This window comes from Penicillium angulare, assembly GCF_028827245.1.
Source record: "Penicillium angulare strain IBT 27051 chromosome Unknown utg000007l_segment0_segment0, whole genome shotgun sequence".
Lineage (NCBI taxonomy): Eukaryota > Fungi > Ascomycota > Eurotiomycetes > Eurotiales > Aspergillaceae > Penicillium > Penicillium angulare.
Window position 1 is genome coordinate 2,972,235 of NW_026623166.1, and position 16,520 is coordinate 2,988,754.

General features: G+C 48.5%; 6 protein-coding genes across 6 annotated transcripts; 3 read left to right on the forward strand and 3 right to left on the reverse strand.

Moving 5' to 3' along the window:
• Nucleotides 1-843: 843 nt before the first annotated feature.
• N7478_010365 (C2 domain protein) lies at nt 844-4,784 on the forward strand (the record flags this gene model as incomplete). The annotated part of the gene is made up of 5 exons (XM_056926579.1): nt 844-1,200; nt 1,256-1,291; nt 1,353-1,727; nt 1,783-3,270; nt 3,336-4,784. 5 exons carry the CDS (start codon nt 844-846, stop codon nt 4,782-4,784), a joined length of 3,705 nt encoding a protein of 1,234 aa, XP_056775949.1.
• An 884-nt stretch (nt 4,785-5,668) lies between these two features.
• On the reverse strand, nt 5,669-6,706 carry N7478_010366 (uncharacterized protein; the record flags this gene model as incomplete). The annotated part of the gene is made up of 1 exon (XM_056926580.1): nt 5,669-6,706. One exon carries the CDS (start codon nt 6,704-6,706, stop codon nt 5,669-5,671), a length of 1,038 nt encoding a protein of 345 aa, XP_056775950.1.
• Nucleotides 6,707-7,586: 880 nt separating this feature from the next.
• Nucleotides 7,587-8,421, reverse strand: N7478_010367 (ankyrin repeat domain-containing protein; the record flags this gene model as incomplete). The annotated part of the gene is made up of 2 exons (XM_056926581.1): nt 7,587-7,807; nt 7,845-8,421. The coding sequence occupies 2 exons, from the start codon at nt 8,419-8,421 to the stop codon at nt 7,587-7,589; spliced, it is 798 nt and encodes a 265-aa protein (XP_056775951.1).
• A 1,585-nt stretch (nt 8,422-10,006) lies between these two features.
• On the forward strand, nt 10,007-11,047 carry N7478_010368 (uncharacterized protein; the record flags this gene model as incomplete). Its single annotated transcript, XM_056926582.1, has 1 exon — nt 10,007-11,047. The coding sequence occupies one exon, from the start codon at nt 10,007-10,009 to the stop codon at nt 11,045-11,047; it is 1,041 nt and encodes a 346-aa protein (XP_056775952.1).
• A 765-nt stretch (nt 11,048-11,812) lies between these two features.
• N7478_010369 (uncharacterized protein) lies at nt 11,813-14,944 on the forward strand (the record flags this gene model as incomplete). The annotated part of the gene is made up of 3 exons (XM_056926583.1): nt 11,813-13,130; nt 13,185-13,864; nt 13,919-14,944. The coding sequence occupies 3 exons, from the start codon at nt 11,813-11,815 to the stop codon at nt 14,942-14,944; spliced, it is 3,024 nt and encodes a 1,007-aa protein (XP_056775953.1).
• A 374-nt stretch (nt 14,945-15,318) lies between these two features.
• N7478_010370 (TFIIH/NER complex subunit TFB3) lies at nt 15,319-16,477 on the reverse strand (the record flags this gene model as incomplete). The annotated part of the gene is made up of 3 exons (XM_056926584.1): nt 15,319-16,087; nt 16,143-16,383; nt 16,438-16,477. The coding sequence occupies 3 exons, from the start codon at nt 16,475-16,477 to the stop codon at nt 15,319-15,321; spliced, it is 1,050 nt and encodes a 349-aa protein (XP_056775954.1).
• Between the last annotated feature and the right edge of the window lie 43 nt (nt 16,478-16,520).

The following is a 16,520-nucleotide window of genomic DNA, read 5'->3' on the forward strand; positions in this document are numbered from 1 at the left end:
TTACAATGCCATGTCGACCTGTACAACACAGCTTTCAGCCGCAATACCAGACGAACCTAAGCAAAGTTTACCAGGGTCTAAGGACGGAAACTTGAAAATGACTGTTTCCATCGTCGAGCAGGATTTTAATACAGCATTGGCATTGAAGTCACAGATCTGCTAGTGACATCATGTTACGGATCCGATTCCTTGATGATGGACGATCCATCACGAATATCAATCCAACTGGCAGAAGAAAAAAGATCAATTGACCTGCTCATATAAACCTTTGACATTTTGAATTTAATCTAAAGAGGAGGGGTTGTGTACACGAGATCATTGCATGAATATTAGAATTGGGTGTCTAAGCATAACTTGAACGCCAAGAACGGAACCCCGCTGAGAAGGACGGAGAGGAGGCAGCCAGGCCTTGGATGTGAAGAGATCGTCGTAAAATCAATTTCTATTGCATGAAACGACAAGATTGTCGCAGATAAAACACTAAACTCACAAATGACAGCGTGTTTGCCATCGTCATACACCAGATTTCCCGGTTGAACCCACTGATGACGTAGTTCTGGGGAAGCTCTCGGTTGCTCCGTCCGCCCAACTTAATGGCAAAGGCAGTTTCTGCTTCAACAGCTGAGCTTGAAGCAAACACATACGAGAGGAGCTTGTTTTAAAGTTCTCTCCCCGCCTGATTACTTGAATTGAATCTCCATTGACGTGGGGGCAGTCGTGAGAAATCAATTTTCCGACTCGAACGATCTATAGATCCCCTAATCGTAACCCCCGGTCTATTGAATATTATCTCTTATACAGCAACGAAGCGCCCGCACTTCCTGTGGGTATAATTGCAACGCAATGACGGAACCACCGAAAGTTGAATCGCCAGAGCGGCATCGTGTCGGAGAACACTGGAGTGGTGCCAATCCTGTTCCAACTGTTCAGAAATTCATTGAGCATCTCGATAGCGAGAAGAAAGAGCGCGATCGCAAAATCGATGAAGAGAAGAGGTCAAATGATGAGAAAGCCAGGCAACAACAATGGGAAGACACACGTGGAAAGCAACATGCTGGTGAACAAGGAGATGCGGTGGCTCATAAGGCCCGAGAGGTATCTAAAGCTAAAATGCGGACCGTGACTGATCCGACAACGGGAAAGGAGATCGGAGTTGAGGATCAAGATGAGACTTCTATGGAGGCTGTCAAGAACCCTATGGTTTGTGCTTTGGTCAGCTTAACGAGCATTTCAAGAGCGCTAACACACGATATAGTTGACAGTCCCCAATGCCAACCTCGGACAGCCGACTGTGAGTATATGATCTATGCAAAAGAAAAAAAAAAATTTGAAGACTAATACGGATATGGCAGGATGTTTATACCAGCCACGATCAAGACTTCGCGGAATATAAAGAAAAGCAAGATATCACTGCACCTCCCGATCCCATAGCCGAAGGAACCACATCTGATGTCCCCATTCGCGGCGAGAAAACCAATGTCCTTTTCCATCCTACACCAACAATCACATTTGAACCTATGTTCAAGCAATTAGAATCTCGTGCAACAGTACTATGTATTGCTATTCCATTCTCGATTATTGTGCTTGGACGATATTTCGGGGGCTCGCTATGGGGGCTTATCCCATTGGCAGTGTGTATTGCCAGCGGTGTTTGGCTATGGGTACAAGAGGTCATTCGCAGCGGTAAAAACATGGAATGGAGTAGTGAGCAGCTTCGAGGGCAAACTGTATGTATTGAATTCTTCAACATTGAGAAGCCCACACTGATGTGTTCTATTTCAGGCTACTGCAAACCTTCTCCCGGAGTCTGTCGAATGGATGAACTCACTCCTCGGTGTCGTCTGGGGTCTTATGAATCCTGAAATGCTAGCACCAATGGCCGACACAATCGAGGACATCATGCAAGCCTCTGCGCCAAGCGTGGTTGAAAATGTCCGCATCGCAGAGATCGACCAGGGTAATAATCCATTCCGCATTCTGAGCATGCGTGCTCTTCCAGATGATCATGTTCAAAACTTGAAGGAAAACATTCACCAGGATAATTTGAAGAACAAAGACCCCCAGGAGGCTGCTGCCACCGAGGAAGGAGGAAGCTACTATAACATGGAAGCCTCGTTTGCTTACCACGCCAAACCAAGCGGCGGGACAGCTTCTTCCAAGGCCCGCAATATGCACATGCACTTAGTCTTTTACCTTGGTATTCGTGGTTTATTTGGTATTCCATTCCCCGTTTTCGTTGAGCTCACCGAGCTTGTGGGTACCGTCAGACTTCGTCTCCAGATGATGCCAGAGCCTCCCTTCGCAAAGGACCTCACTTTTAGTCTTGTTGGTATTCCACATGTCAAGGCTGGATGTGTGCCTATGCTCAAAAGGGGTGTTAACATCCTCAACCTTCCATTGATCTCTAACTTCGTCAACTCCGCTATTGGTGCCGCTTGCTCTATGTTCGCTGCACCGAAGTCTATGACTATGGATCTGAGCATGATGCTCAAGGGTGACGATATCCACAAGGATACTCTGGCACTGGGTGTGATGTGGATTCGCATTCATCGCGCCGTTGGTCTAAGCAAACAAGATCGTCGCGGTAGCGAAGGTGGTGGTAGCGATCCTTATATCAACCTGTCGTTTTCCAAGTACGGAAAGCCAATGTACTGCACCCGAGTGATTACAGATGACCTCAACCCAATGTGGGAGGAGACTGCTGCACTAATTGTCACACCAGAGCTGATCAAGGCAGACGAAAACCTGAGCATTGAGCTCTGGGACTCTGACCGCAATACAGCCGATGATATTGTCGGTAAGGTGGAACTACCAATCCGGGAGATGCTCCAGCATCCTGGCCGTATGTATCCTCAGATCTCTAAATTACAAGGTCTTGACGAGGGCAGCGAGATGCCTGGTCAACTTCATTGGGAGGTTGGATACTTCGGAAAACCCAAGCTACGACCTGAGCTGCGGACTGATGGAAAGAAGAAGGATCTTCCTGAGAATTTGAAGGGAGATCCAACATTTGAGGATGAGAAGGGCGTTATCAACAATGAAGAAGAGGATGCCGTTGTGCATACACCACCGGATCCTATCTGGCCTAGCGGTATTGTTCATATTGTTGTCCACCAGATCGTCAACCTCCAGCTTGCCAATATCAAGGGTAGCGATGGAGATCGCAAGGGTAAGGAGTATGAACCTGCTAAGCCCTTTGGCGAGAACACAGAGGAGGAAGGTGGTGAATTGCCTACAAGCTACTGTAAGATCTTACTAAATGATCAACTGGTATGTTATTTCTCCAACTCTATAGGCCGCCCAAAATGTACCCAATATACTCACATCCTCAACAGATCTATCGCACACGTCCCAAGGCCGTGAGCTCCAAGCCAATTTTCAACGCTGGAACAGAGCGCTTCGTGCGTGACTGGCGATCAGCTGTTGTCACAGTCACCGTACGTGACCAACGCTACAGAGAACACGATCCCATCCTGGGCGTGGTCCCAATCAAACTCTCCGACATCTTCCAAACAAGCTCCCAAGTCACCCGCTGGTACCCACTAGACGGCGGCGTTGGATTCGGACGAATCCGTATTTCCCTTCTCCTACGCCACGTCGAGACCAAGCTCCCACCTACCATGCTCGGCTGGGACGTGGGCACATTCGAGTTCACTGCAGACAAGATCATTGCAAAGGACTACGGCCGGATTTCCAAGATCAAGATGCGCACTGGTGGCAGCATAGGCAAGATATCCCGACACTCAGCACGCACAGAAGGCAACGACGTGATCTACGACACATCCGACGAAACCTACCGCGACAAGCTCCGCATGCCAGTCAAACATCGCTACCGATCACCAGTCGTCTTCGAGTTCCATACCCAAGGCAAACGTACCGCTGCCGCTTACGCCATCCTCTGGCTCCAGCATCTAGTCGATAACGAGGATACGGACATCGACATCCCGATCTGGACTACAAAGAGTGGCGCTCGTTTAACACAGAACTACATTACGGAAGAGAACTGGCGTGCTAAGGAAGTCCCCGGGCTTGAAGATCTAAAGACAGTGGGCCGCTTCCAGTTCCGCTGTCGCTTCTCACCTGGTATCGACGAGTCGCACGAGCAATTCGTCATCGATAATGACTCCCGCGAGACTTTCGAAACATGGGAAGCCTGTGTATCACAGGGTGTCCGCTCGCGAAGCGTATTAGTCGAAGTCCCCGAGGAAGTTCAGCAGAAGCACGAACAGAGTCTAATTGACTCTCGTGATGTGCTGAAGCATGCTAGCCCCGCTGAACAGCGCCGCTGGGTCGATCGTGAAGGTCACGATTGGAGTGGTGCGTTTGGGCATGATCCACGGGCCTACACTGACTCAACGGGTAAGAAGATTGCAGAGCCAGGACAAGACGAGCCGAAGCATGATCCTATTACGCCCCCGCCTCTGAAGGGACAACCATCTGTGCATCGAAGCTTTGATAATGGGGATGGCCAGCATGATGGGTCTGATTCTGATTCTGACCAGGAGCCAGATGACGATGATAGCAGCCAAGCGCTTTCTAAGGGGCCGTCTACGATTAGTGCTAGTGCGGCGACGGCGTCTTCGTCAAGGACGAGTGCCGAGCACGGCGATAAAGCGAATAGGAGGAGTGAACAGAGACAGCAGCGGGGTCTGATGCAGTGGCGTCCTGCGCGCAATGCGATATTTGCAAAGGATGAGGCGAAGTTTGCGCTTCGGAAGATGAAGAAGAAGGTCGGTGCTGGTGGGCTTACGGGCCGCGAGCCAGATGTTGAGACGGAGACTTGAAGACAAGAAAAATTAGGATTGTTGATATTGCTGTTGATGTCATTTTGAGGGGCTTGTGCCTCAGTTTCGTATCTAGTGTTATTTTGAGGTGGGGACTATCCATCTTCAGAGGATTTAGTGTACTTTTTTCTATGGTTTTGGACCGTTGCTTATAGTATACGATATGACGACATATATCCACAGATTAAAGAGAGTTTAAACATTTAAATTGAACACTTCATTGGGATAACTTTTCTAGTTCCTTGGCTGTTGAGGCAATGATTGACAGATCAACAGTTGAAAACACGCAGTACGATTTACACATGGCAACTGCACGAAATCCACTCTGAATGATGATTTGGAGACTAATTGCATCATACCCGTAAGCAATAGCCTTGGTCTCTATGCAAAATGGTTAGACCCGCCTCCGGAGTTTCTTTTGACAAACTTTGTTGACACCACTATATGCACTGTACTTCCCGGGGTGGGGGAGTGTGTGGTTGGGAGGTCTTGGCTTTATTGTGGCGGCGTCATTATGCACGATGCGTCACTTCTGCCACGCTCCGTTGGCGCCGGCTGTGTGATGAAAGAAGTCATTGGAAGCTTAACCGTGTGACAAAAAAATATGTATATTGAAAGAAATTAAGTATTTCTAAATTAAATAAGAAATGTTGGGTACAGTAAATCACCAGCATAACTGGGTCAAAACCACAAATAGAAAATAATAGTAGTAGGAAGCAAGAATGTATCGCTTGTCATAGAAATGCCACCAAATGCCTCTTATAATGAGGGGAACCGTGATTCGTGAGGTAAATGAAGTAAATGCATCACCGTTATGCATCAGTAAAAAGAAAGAAGAAAGAAGAGGTCATAGCAGGGTCATGAGCGCCCGGCCCCCAAATGGTTTATTGCTCCTGCTGACAGGAAGGAAGCTCCATCTTCGGTTCATCCACAGTGGAGGCCGAAGAAATGCAAGGTGTTTCAGGAGTAGTTGTCGCCGAAGAGGCACTTGAAGGACTTGTATTCCCGATCGAGTGAATTGGCCCCAAAGTCCATGTCCATTCTCGTCGGCGCTTAACGCGACCCTGCCGCGGAGTCTGCGGTGTAGACGATCCAGTATATTGATCTGTGTCCAGGCCGTCCAGAAGAGCAACAGCCCGTACCTGCCGCTCTGTTCGCATTGTTCGTCGTTTCTTGCGTTCAAGCTTTGACAGTGTAGATTTCGTTACGCCTTCGTCTGCACTGGCTTCATCCGACGTACTTGATGCTGACGAGGTTTGGCTAGAATCTGACTCGTCGGTGGAGTCGACTTTTGGTTCTTCTGGCCCCCGGTCTGCCTGGTGGGGCGCAGCCACGGCCTCTGTCTGTTTTTGGATTTCCTTCTGCTTTTCGTCTTCTTCTGTTTCTAATACGAGGTCCAGGTGTGATGCAGTGTAGTTTGTAGTGCGGATCTCCTCTTCGAGTGGTACGCGGTAGCTCACTTGTTTCTTGGCTGGGAAGAAGACACGGCGAGTTCCTGCGCTCGCAGGCCCACTTGTCCCCGCGGATATGGAGCCGGAGCGTCGGTGTGAGACTGTGTCGAGGGGGGAGTTGCGCAAGATACTGCGCACTCCTAGAGGTAGTTGGTAGGCACTGCGGTGGTTGAAGGTATTATTATTGGAGGGGTGGTGCACATAAGGAGATATGGGTTTGTCGGTGGGAAAGCGGTGGCTGGGGCCCTTGGAGGGTGAGGTTGCTGCGGAGGTGGGAGATGCAACAACATCGTAGGCGTTCTTGAATGTGTTTCGAACTGTAGGAGATGTGCCTGCGGCGGCTGTGAAGGGACGGGAGAGGCCTGTTGTTGAAGTGCCAAAGGTCCGTGGGAGAGCAGAGGTTTGTAGAGTGAGTTTCGGTCGCCCGGTCATGGTTGGACGGTCACCGGCGGCAGGTGAAATGCAGGACATAGTAGTGGATGGGGAACATGAGGATCTCACTTCAGGCGAGGGGTAGAGTGTCAAGAGTGTCATCGAGGGTTGGGAAGGGAGGAGGTGGGAGGGGAAAAGATGGGTTTCCGTGGTTTAATGTATGTACTTCAGCATCCGGGTTGGTGGGGTGAACGGGACTAAGAATAGTTGGTAGCAAATGTGATGAGATAAATAATAACTGGGGCCCATCTAATCTGCGTGCATAGGGGACATCCTCCCCCTATTATATTTTCTCTTGATGTGCGGCTAGGTACAGGAATTTTTGATTGGACTTATGAGATCTCTAGGCGCAGAGATTTTTGAATTTCTATTTTTTTATATTATTTTCCCTTTTCTTCCCTCTTCCATTTTTCTCCCTCCAAGGATGAATTTAGAACTAGCGACGCCACAGCCCGGTCGGAGGTGGAGATCGGCCTCGATCGTTGCCCGTTCTAAAATAAATCTTAGCAGAGACCAGCTGGGAACGATCGTCGGGGGGCGAGATGAGACTTATGCTAGAACATCATTTTTTTAAACCTCTAAACTATACATGGTGTGGCTTTTTATCAAGTATTTATATGGGCAAATCTCTACGTCAAAGGCTTTTAATTATATGTGAGCCATAGTGATGTCTTTGTTGGCTAAACCACTAGCAAACCACAAATTCTAGATGTTCCAAAGTTCTATTTATAAAAAAAGAGGACACGAGCCCAGAGCAAAGTGGGGCTCTATACATCGAATGAGATGAAGCCAGAGAGAGCAGCCTAATGGAGTTCTACATAGTACACAGTGGACACGGTGAATGGGCACGGGACTTATTCTCTGTTTGATTCATGATCTGAGTCAAGTTTAATCTAATAGTTCTACTAGTGTATATGTCTTATTCGCCTCTGGATCGACCCTCTAGCACCAGGTAGTCGATTTTCGTATCCCGTACATTCCCCGCTGACCAACCCAACTCTATCAATGCTTGCTCCACATAACCAATCATCGTGCTCTCCGTCACAACAACAAACCAGTTGACGACTTTCCTTTCCACCGAAAGGGGGGATTGGCACCGTGCGCAAGCAAAAATGCACCAGCGGCGCCAGTCCAGGCCGACTAGCAAGAAATAACGGCGCTTTCTGTTTGGTTATACAGCTACTGCTGCCGACCGAGTTCACATCTGCCCCATATTCCACCAGCAATTTCGCAATCTCCACTTCTCTGTCCTCGATGGCTCGTTGAAAGAGTGTCTGCGTGATCGGCGGATAAACTCTATTAGGATTCGCCCCGTGTTCCAGAAGAGCCTTGACTACCGCGGTCTTCCTTGCGTTGGAACAGTCATGGAGTGCCGCATAGATTAACCCCTTTTTGCAACGTGGAGTTTGCATTGTAGCATCCAATCCTCGCTCTTGGAGAAGATGCTGCAAAATTTTCAGCTGTCCCGATTTCGTGCCTTCGGTCAGCCATTCAGCCTCCAAGGGCTTTAGATTCCCTGTATAACATTGCTCGGCCATTTCAACCATATCCCATCTGCCTAATCTTACTGCAGTGCGCAATGCTGATGAAAGACTCTCAAGAGACTCTTCATCGCTGGACAGCATCTCAATCCACCCTTCTAGCCCCTCTTTGTTTCCACTCCGTACTGCAACTGACAGTGCATTCGTACGATTGTAAAGAATGTCTGTATATGTGTAATTATGGTACCAAAGGGGACACCCGGCTGCCACCATGGTTTTCATCACCTATTTATTGTCAATCCTACATGCAATATTCATGGGCATCATCTTGATACGCGAACTGTACCCATCCACCTGAAGTCCCTGATCTACCAAGCCTTGAAGCTTAACATTATCCCCTCGCTTGGATAGCACTAGCAGCCAAGGCAAGGTTCAAAAATACTTACGGTGGCTCCCATTCTACGACCCAGTGACTTCGTCTGATAGACATATACCACCGTAAGAAAAAGGAGTAGCGGGCAGCAGTAAACAATTGCTCTGCATTCCTTTGGCCCCATATCACTACGTCGATGATTTTGTCGATCCAAATATGTTGTTGATCCTTATTCAAATTGGCCAGACGCGGCAACTGAAGAACGTCATAAATCAATGTGGAGAACATGCATGGTCTCTGGGCAAGAAGTCGAATTTTATTCCACATGTGCTGCCTTTTTAAGGGAAATCGTCTCCATTCGGCAACTTGAAAGAGATCCGGGTCTTCCTTTAATCAGCGATTAGTTGGTAATCGGGCGTTGATCTCATCTGCGAAAAGGACTGTCTGAAGTGAGCGTTCATTTCGTATGATGATCGATCTCGTAAACCCGATATGATCAACGAACAATTCACAAGCCTTGCCTCGTATAAATTCTTCAGGGGCAATACCTCGATCGCCTCCTGGATTATGAGTTGCCAGATCTCTGTGGGGGCTTGCATGGTGCTTGGTTAGGGAAGAGGGGCCACGAGATGGACCCTGAAGTCTAATTCCATGTGTATCTTACGCGCTAAACGAGATTCTGTGGGACCTAAAACGCATGGCGGGATAAACTGTACATTTCATCATTTTCCTATTGTCGTAACATTGTGTTTCGAGGTTTAATAGGGATGTGCCAAAAAAAAAAGGCAATGCAGCCTCAACTAAACTTGAGTGCTTGCTTTGTTGAGGCTGAGGGTGGCAATGCTCGGCGTCGCCGTCGAGGCTGAAGCCGAATACCTTAGCGTGGGATCTGGCGATTCGGTTTAATCTCGAATGTATAAACCCTAGGGTATTCAAGCTCTCTATCGTGTTTTTATTATTGACAGACAGCAAAGAATGGTGATACTACAATGAAAACCTCATCGAGTGTTCATGCCAAAAAAGGACCACTTAAAAAAAAAGTCGTTAAACGTTGATGTAAACCCCCCCCCCCCACCGGTAGGTTAGGTATGAAAAACACCCATCAAGGTGGCCTCCATTCGCTATTAGTTCGCGAGCCCCCAGATCGACACCAGAAATCTTTTTAACCTTCATCCCGTTCTGGCGTTTTAAGCAAAGCACTAGGCTAAGTGTATTGATTCTCTGTAAGTAGACTGTTTATCAAACCGGATGACGGCCGGCCTGAACCTATTCAGTCCCAAGGTTGAAAGGAAACCCCGCCCGACGCTCTATGCCCGGGCGCATCGTATTCAAATGCGTCCAAGGCTGTTTCTAAAAGACTTTCTTGTCTAGAAAGAAGGCCAGGGATCCAAGGATATGGACCCTGGTGAATGACCTTTCCAAGTATAGATAGGTCAGGATCGAAGTCTTAAATTGATCACCTTGCAACAGTTGGACTTCGCCAAGATGGTACTTGATCCGCTTTCAGCCCTTGGGCTTGCGGGGAATATTTTGCAGTTCATCGATTTCGGTTCCAAGCTGCTTTCCAGCTCGCGCGAGATTTACAAATCTGCCAAAGGCCTTTCAGCTAACCACCAACACCTGGAGCAGATCACTATTAGCCTTATTGATTTGAACTCCAGGCTATCTCAAGGCTCAGCTTCAGCATCTCCCACGACATATGGACAGACGCTCAACAGACTTGCTCTCGCTTGCAAAGATGACGGCAATAAGCTCCTATTGGCAAAAGAAAGGCTCAAATTAGAACAGACAAACACCAAATGTAAAAGTTTTCAACAAGCCTTAAAATGTGTGTGGAAAGAGCGTGATCTCAGGGACCTTGAAACTCGCTTAGATGGGTATCGATCCGAGCTCAAAATACAACTTTTGAAAGTGTTTGGTGATCAGCAGTCTGACGTCCTGACCGTGCTTCGCGGTCTCGTGAATGAAAATGAAAGGATGGAGATCGATCGGAATCAGCAAATTCAAACACTTGCGGGTAAAGTAGATGCTTTAGGTCGTATGCAAGCGAGAACAATGGTGGATGTAAACTTTACGGAGCTTGCCAAAACGTTGGCTCAATTGCGAACCGATGCCTCTAATTTATTGAAGGAGCAGACGATCCTTGCAAGTTTGCGATTTCAGCAGATAGATGCCCGCCATGAAAGCATCCCTGAAGCACATACGAAAACCTTTAATTGGATATTCCAGAGCGCAGAAGGCGCAGATGATTTGAGGCCTAAAGTCAAATTCATGGAATGGCTGAGAAGAGATCGCATAGACCAAGGTCTTTACTGGGTTGGTGGCAAAGCCGGCTCGGGAAAATCAACACTGATGAAGTTCATCTGCGACCATCCCATGACGATGGAAAGATTGAGATGCTGGGCGGGAGGTGGACGTCTAGACACTGCAAACTTCTTCTTTTGGCGGTCGCTACGTTGCAAAAGTCTCAAGAGGGGCTTCTGCAGACATTGCTGTATGAGATCTTGCGAAAATGTCCACATTTAATTTCAGATATTCTGCGAGAGCGATGGGCAAAGATTGATCAGAGGGATGGACTCGTACGGAGCTAATAAAGGCACTCAGCATGCTTGGGAGGCAGCTCAAATCCTCCACACGATTTTGCTTTTTCATTGACGGTCTAGACGAGTACCCTGGCGAGCCGCGAGATCTCCTTGAAATGTTGACAAAACCGACAGCTTCGGAAAATATCAAAATGTGTGTTTCGAGCAGACCTTGGGAAGTCTTCAAGCAAGCGTGCGATAAGGTCATTGCGAAAAGGCTGTACCTACAAGACCTAACCCGCCAGGGCATTGAGATATACGTCCGCGAAAAGTTTGAACAGGATCCGAATTTTGTTCAAGCAAAGGACTGCGATAGCAGATATACAGAACTGGTGTTAGAGATTGTTGAATTAGCACAAGGGGTCTTTCTTTGGGTCTTCCTCGTTGTTCGGTCATTGCTACGAGGCCTCACATCCGCTGATACTTTCAACATATCGCAAACCCGGCTTTGAATTGCCCACTGACCTGGAAGAATTTTTCGTCCACATGCTGAATTCGAGGTGGTTGGTTGAGGTATGTCTAGGCCATAAACACAATCTGAAGATGATACAGACCCTGCTATTTGCTCGACAACAAAAACATTTAAAACATTTTTTGTCAAGTAGTTGAGTTAAATACTAGTTAACCTTTTCAAAGTTGCATTCGAGAGTTCAACATTTAATTTTAATCTATGTACTATCACTAGGTGAAGTTACAACATTGGAACTATATGGTCTCCCAGCCCCCGGATTATGGACCAATCGTGATTGGCGGAGACGCGCGACCAAAACATTCCGCCGATCCAAAACAAAACCATCAACACCACCCACCTCCGCTGCCGCTTCCTCCACATGAACCTCACAATTACTTTGGCTGCGTGAATATGCCTTACTCAGATGTCAGTGTGACAGTTTCTGACTTCGATCCCGAACACGAAGCCCTCGCATCCACCCGACAAATGGGTAGCCCCCGGTATTCAAACGTCCACGACGACGAACCCGACTTCCTCATCAACACCTCCACTCTCGACCAATGTTTCCCCGAATTCTCTCAGCTGCCTACCTCTGAGGAAGAAGCTGAAGTAGATGGAATTGTCGACGATAACAGCGAACCCTCCATGGAGTTGGGGCGCGCAGTCGGGAAGTCTGCGCGTCGCATAGACGACTCGCGAGACTCCGTTATGAGCTTTCAGAATAGTGTGCGGTCCTCTTCCCCTGCTGTGCGCGTCGAGTATCCAACTCCTCAGAAGAATCTTCCTCCTCCTCGCTCAACGACGCGACGTGCCGTGAGTGAAAATCTGCGAAAGGACGCCCAATTGCGCCGGGCCAACCAAGCACAGAAAGAACATATGATGAGCCCTCAAGTTTCGAAAAATCAACGCGAACAACGCCGAACTCTGTCAGATATGCACGCAAAAGTGCGAGACAACTATGATGGATCATTTTTAGAGGATGAGCGCCCGGCCCCGTTTGAAACAAAGTCCCGATCTACGCGTTTTAGTCACCCAAATAACTCTCAAGAGATCGCCGACGCGATTGAGCGTGTCTCTCGAGAAGCCTACGCAAAAGAAATCGGAAAGGGCAACTCGACGGCCTCTCCACGACGACAAGTTCCTAGCAACACCCAGAAGAACAACATGGGTGACACTATGACGCGCAACTCTTTTCTTCTCCCCGACCTACCTAATATATCAGAGCTAGTATCCGGCGTCTATGAGGATGGCACACCAGTTTTCTCACACAGACGCTCTACACGCTTCGTGTCTCCGCCTCACGATGTCACGGATGTATCTTTCACCCGCGAGCATATGCCTCTCGACGCCATTCCTATTCCTGAGGACGAGAAGGCCTTGTTTGTTTCCCTCCGACTTTTGCAGGACAAGGTGTCGGAGCTGGAAAGATTTAAATCAGATGCAGAGAGGAGATTAGAGCACTACCGCGAAGAGAATGCGTCACTCAAGACAAGCAAACCTCGTCATTCGGAAAAGTACACGGTTGACGATGCCGAGAGCAGGAAGGCTTCGAAGCGCGCAGCCAGTGAGAATCAAAGTATGTATTATCCCTGGTTTTATCCCTCGATATTCGACTAATATTGTTCTTTAGAGCTGGAAGCTGCAAACATCGCCCTTCAGAATCAACTTGACATCGCCGATCGAAAGTCTCAGGTCCAGGAAGCCGCAGTACGACGCTTGAACCAGGACAGAGAGTCAGCCATTTCCCAGCTGGGTGTGGCCTATCTCGAATTCCGCGAATTGAAGGCTCAGAATGAAGAATTAAGACGAGAGAATGCGGAACTCAAATCACAGCTGTCACATTCTCCAAACAAGACAGTCCGCGAACAAGAGACTGCTGATTCCGAAGCCAGTCTCACCGGATCCGATGCCGACGAAAGTCAAATGTATACAGGTCGTAGTGCAGACATGAGTCGCAGTACTAAAGATCTGAGCTCAAAGAGCGCTAATACCAATACCAAATCCAGACGTCAGGATGAGTCTCGGGCCAAGGTCTCGATGCAGGTGAACAAGGAAATATCTCGACTAGAGAAGGAACGTGCTGAGCAAGAACTATTTTCCATCGACGTGCCTATGATGAAGCGCTCATCGAAGTCGTCCAAGGCCGCCGTTCGCCACCCAGAGTCAAAGTCTGCTAAAAAGCAGCCCAACACCAGCAAGCAGCGAGTCAAGAGAGTTGTAGTAGAGGATGTGAGCGAACCTGTGGAGGCTACTGAGCAGAGTAGGATGCCTTCTGAGGTGGACGAGCTCACCTTGCTGAGTATTATCGATGTGAGTATCATCGCCCAGACGCAGATATTGATCGCTGCTAACTTTCTGTCGTAGGAAAATGAGATTGCTCGTCTGCGCAAGACTTTGGAGGAGGAAAGATTGTCACGCAAGCAGCGTCGCCCCAGCGCTGTAAAGGAGCCTACTACCACCGAGACCGTCAACACTACACGCCAAAGTATTTTGAAGGCCCCCATGCCACGTAAATCATCTCTACGTGAGCCCAAGGTGCAGATTCCTCGACCCGCATCGGCAGCCGGCGACATTACTACTCGGTCAGTAACAACGACCGCTGAGGGAGATAACAGCTTGGTCGTCCCAACAGCTGAACGCCCGCGACGCCATTCCGATCACTCTGTGAATTCCGTTTCCTCCCAACGCAAGAAGCGCAAGAACATCGAAGATATGACGTCCGCCTTCATTCTCCCTGACATCACTCTTGGCCGTGCGGAGTTGGCTGCTAGCAACCCGACTCGTCTCCCAGAATCTGATCAGCGAGCCTTGGACAACCTTGCCCAACACGAGGGCAAAAACTGCATGATTTGCAAAAATGTGCTTCCCAATGACACTTGCAACCATGAACCTGTTAAAGTATCTAAGCCTGTTCCCGTTTCCGACCGCATGCCCAAGCCATCTCCCTATAATGAGGAACCAACTATGCGTCCCTCTCAATCCCCAGCCGTGGCACTTGCAACCGTCCTCAAAACCCTTGAAGATGAGTTGTCTCACTTGAAGATGCAGCTTGCCACTTACCAGAGTGCTTACAACAAGCTGGATGTGTCGTTTGGCAAGCGACAGCGAAAGGCCTTACTAGAGAAGATCGAGACTGTTTTGAGGGATATTGATATGAAATCTGATCAAATATACGCTCTGTACGATGTTCTCGAAGGTCAAAAAGTTGGCCATGATATGACAGAACAGGAGATGGAAATGACTTTGGAATCCATTGGCATTGATATAACCGGGGCCCCGGATGTTACTGGCACAACGAGCAAGTCTTCGCGACTGGCTGAGTCGGATGACGAGGATGAATTGCCCTGGGAAGGAATTGAGAGCACTGCCGAGTTGACTGGGCGCACCTAATGTCTTTGTTCTGATGTGAATTAGCATTCAAGAGTGTTTTAGCGTTATCATTTGTGGTCGTTGTAATTTTACTGCTCGCAAGACCTTTGTTCACTGCCAACTTTCTTTTTCACTCGCTTTTGATACTGTAAAAGAAATAAGCATTTAAGCTGATTGCTCATGTATTCAATTTTGTATCCGAGTATGTATCTCTTGAGGAGATCAGGATTGAAAAAAATGAAATAGGAACTCCATAGAAAGACACCGTCGCTATGCTTTATACCGCCATAAATCAATCTCATATGGAAAAAACCAGATAGATCAGTCAGATCAAGGCAATTTGTTCAGCTTGAACCGTCACAGCACTGTCGTATACCAGGATTCGCATCCAACTCTCAAGCAACACTTCGTTGCGCAACCTCATCTTCAACAAAACACCCTAGTCCCGCAAACGCCTCCACCATCGTTCGCGCGTAGTACTCTCGTAAGTCATATCCACCAGCTGCAACTCTTGTGTCATTCTTGACACGATCCAAGTACATAGATGGATAATTTTGCTGCAAGGTATAGTAATCCCTCTTTTCGGGGACATAACCCATGAACGGATCGTAAGGTTTCTCCGGTTCTGGCGTCTTGATCTTCCGCAGGCCTTTGATAAGTCCAGAGCTAGACGCCATATCACTCGCCGAACCAAATGCACCGCCCCGCTTCAGCTCACTTCCACGCAGCGCAGCCTGCTTCTGCCGAATACGGTCTTCCTCACTCCGTCTCGCGGACGACTTCTTCAACAAAACCTTGTGACCCTCACGAGCAATAGCCGCTGCATCAGCGCTGGATCCAGATGCAAGTCGTGAAAGCATATCTTCGCGACCGGCTTGTATCTCGCGACGTTCGTTCTCAATCTGTTCGCGGGCGAGCTGACGTCGCAGGCGAGCTTCTTCTTGTTCCAGAGTCATGCGAGCTTGGAAGGAAGATGCTTCTTCTTCCTCGATGGCTTGATTTGTGCGGATGGACTGCATGTTTTCGGTGGCGTATCTCTGGAGCTGGGCCTCGGTCTTGGCTACGTCGATGCGGGAAACTAGGTTGGCGATTATTTCTTCACGTTGTTCGAGGAAGTCATCGTATGCGCGCTTGGAGTCAAATTCTTCCTCACGGCGGTTTAGGCTAGATATGTTAGTATGGCCTGATATAACTGTCTCTGGGCTGTGGGTGTCCGTACATGTGCATCACTCGCCGCCGAATATCGACCTCCCTCTCTACTCCGATGTCCTCGAAAGTCTGTGCTCGGAATCGGTTCTTGCGCAGCGTTTTTCGGCAGCCTGCTACAGGGCAGCTTGAAGGGCCGGATGAGAAGATTCGGTCGACACAAGATTCGCACATCTTGTGGTAGCATTCTGGGTTGATGAGGAACCGCATGTTCGGATTGAGGTATCGGGAGGATTTGCAGACGGGGCAGACCTCTGTAACACTTGAATCAGTATATAGCACATAGACGTCTCACATGGAGAGCTTACCGTCTTCATCCCTACGGCTGATCCCATTCTTGGAGGCCATGGTGAGTGGGATTCACCGCGTTGAGTGAGGATGGGCGGGAAGA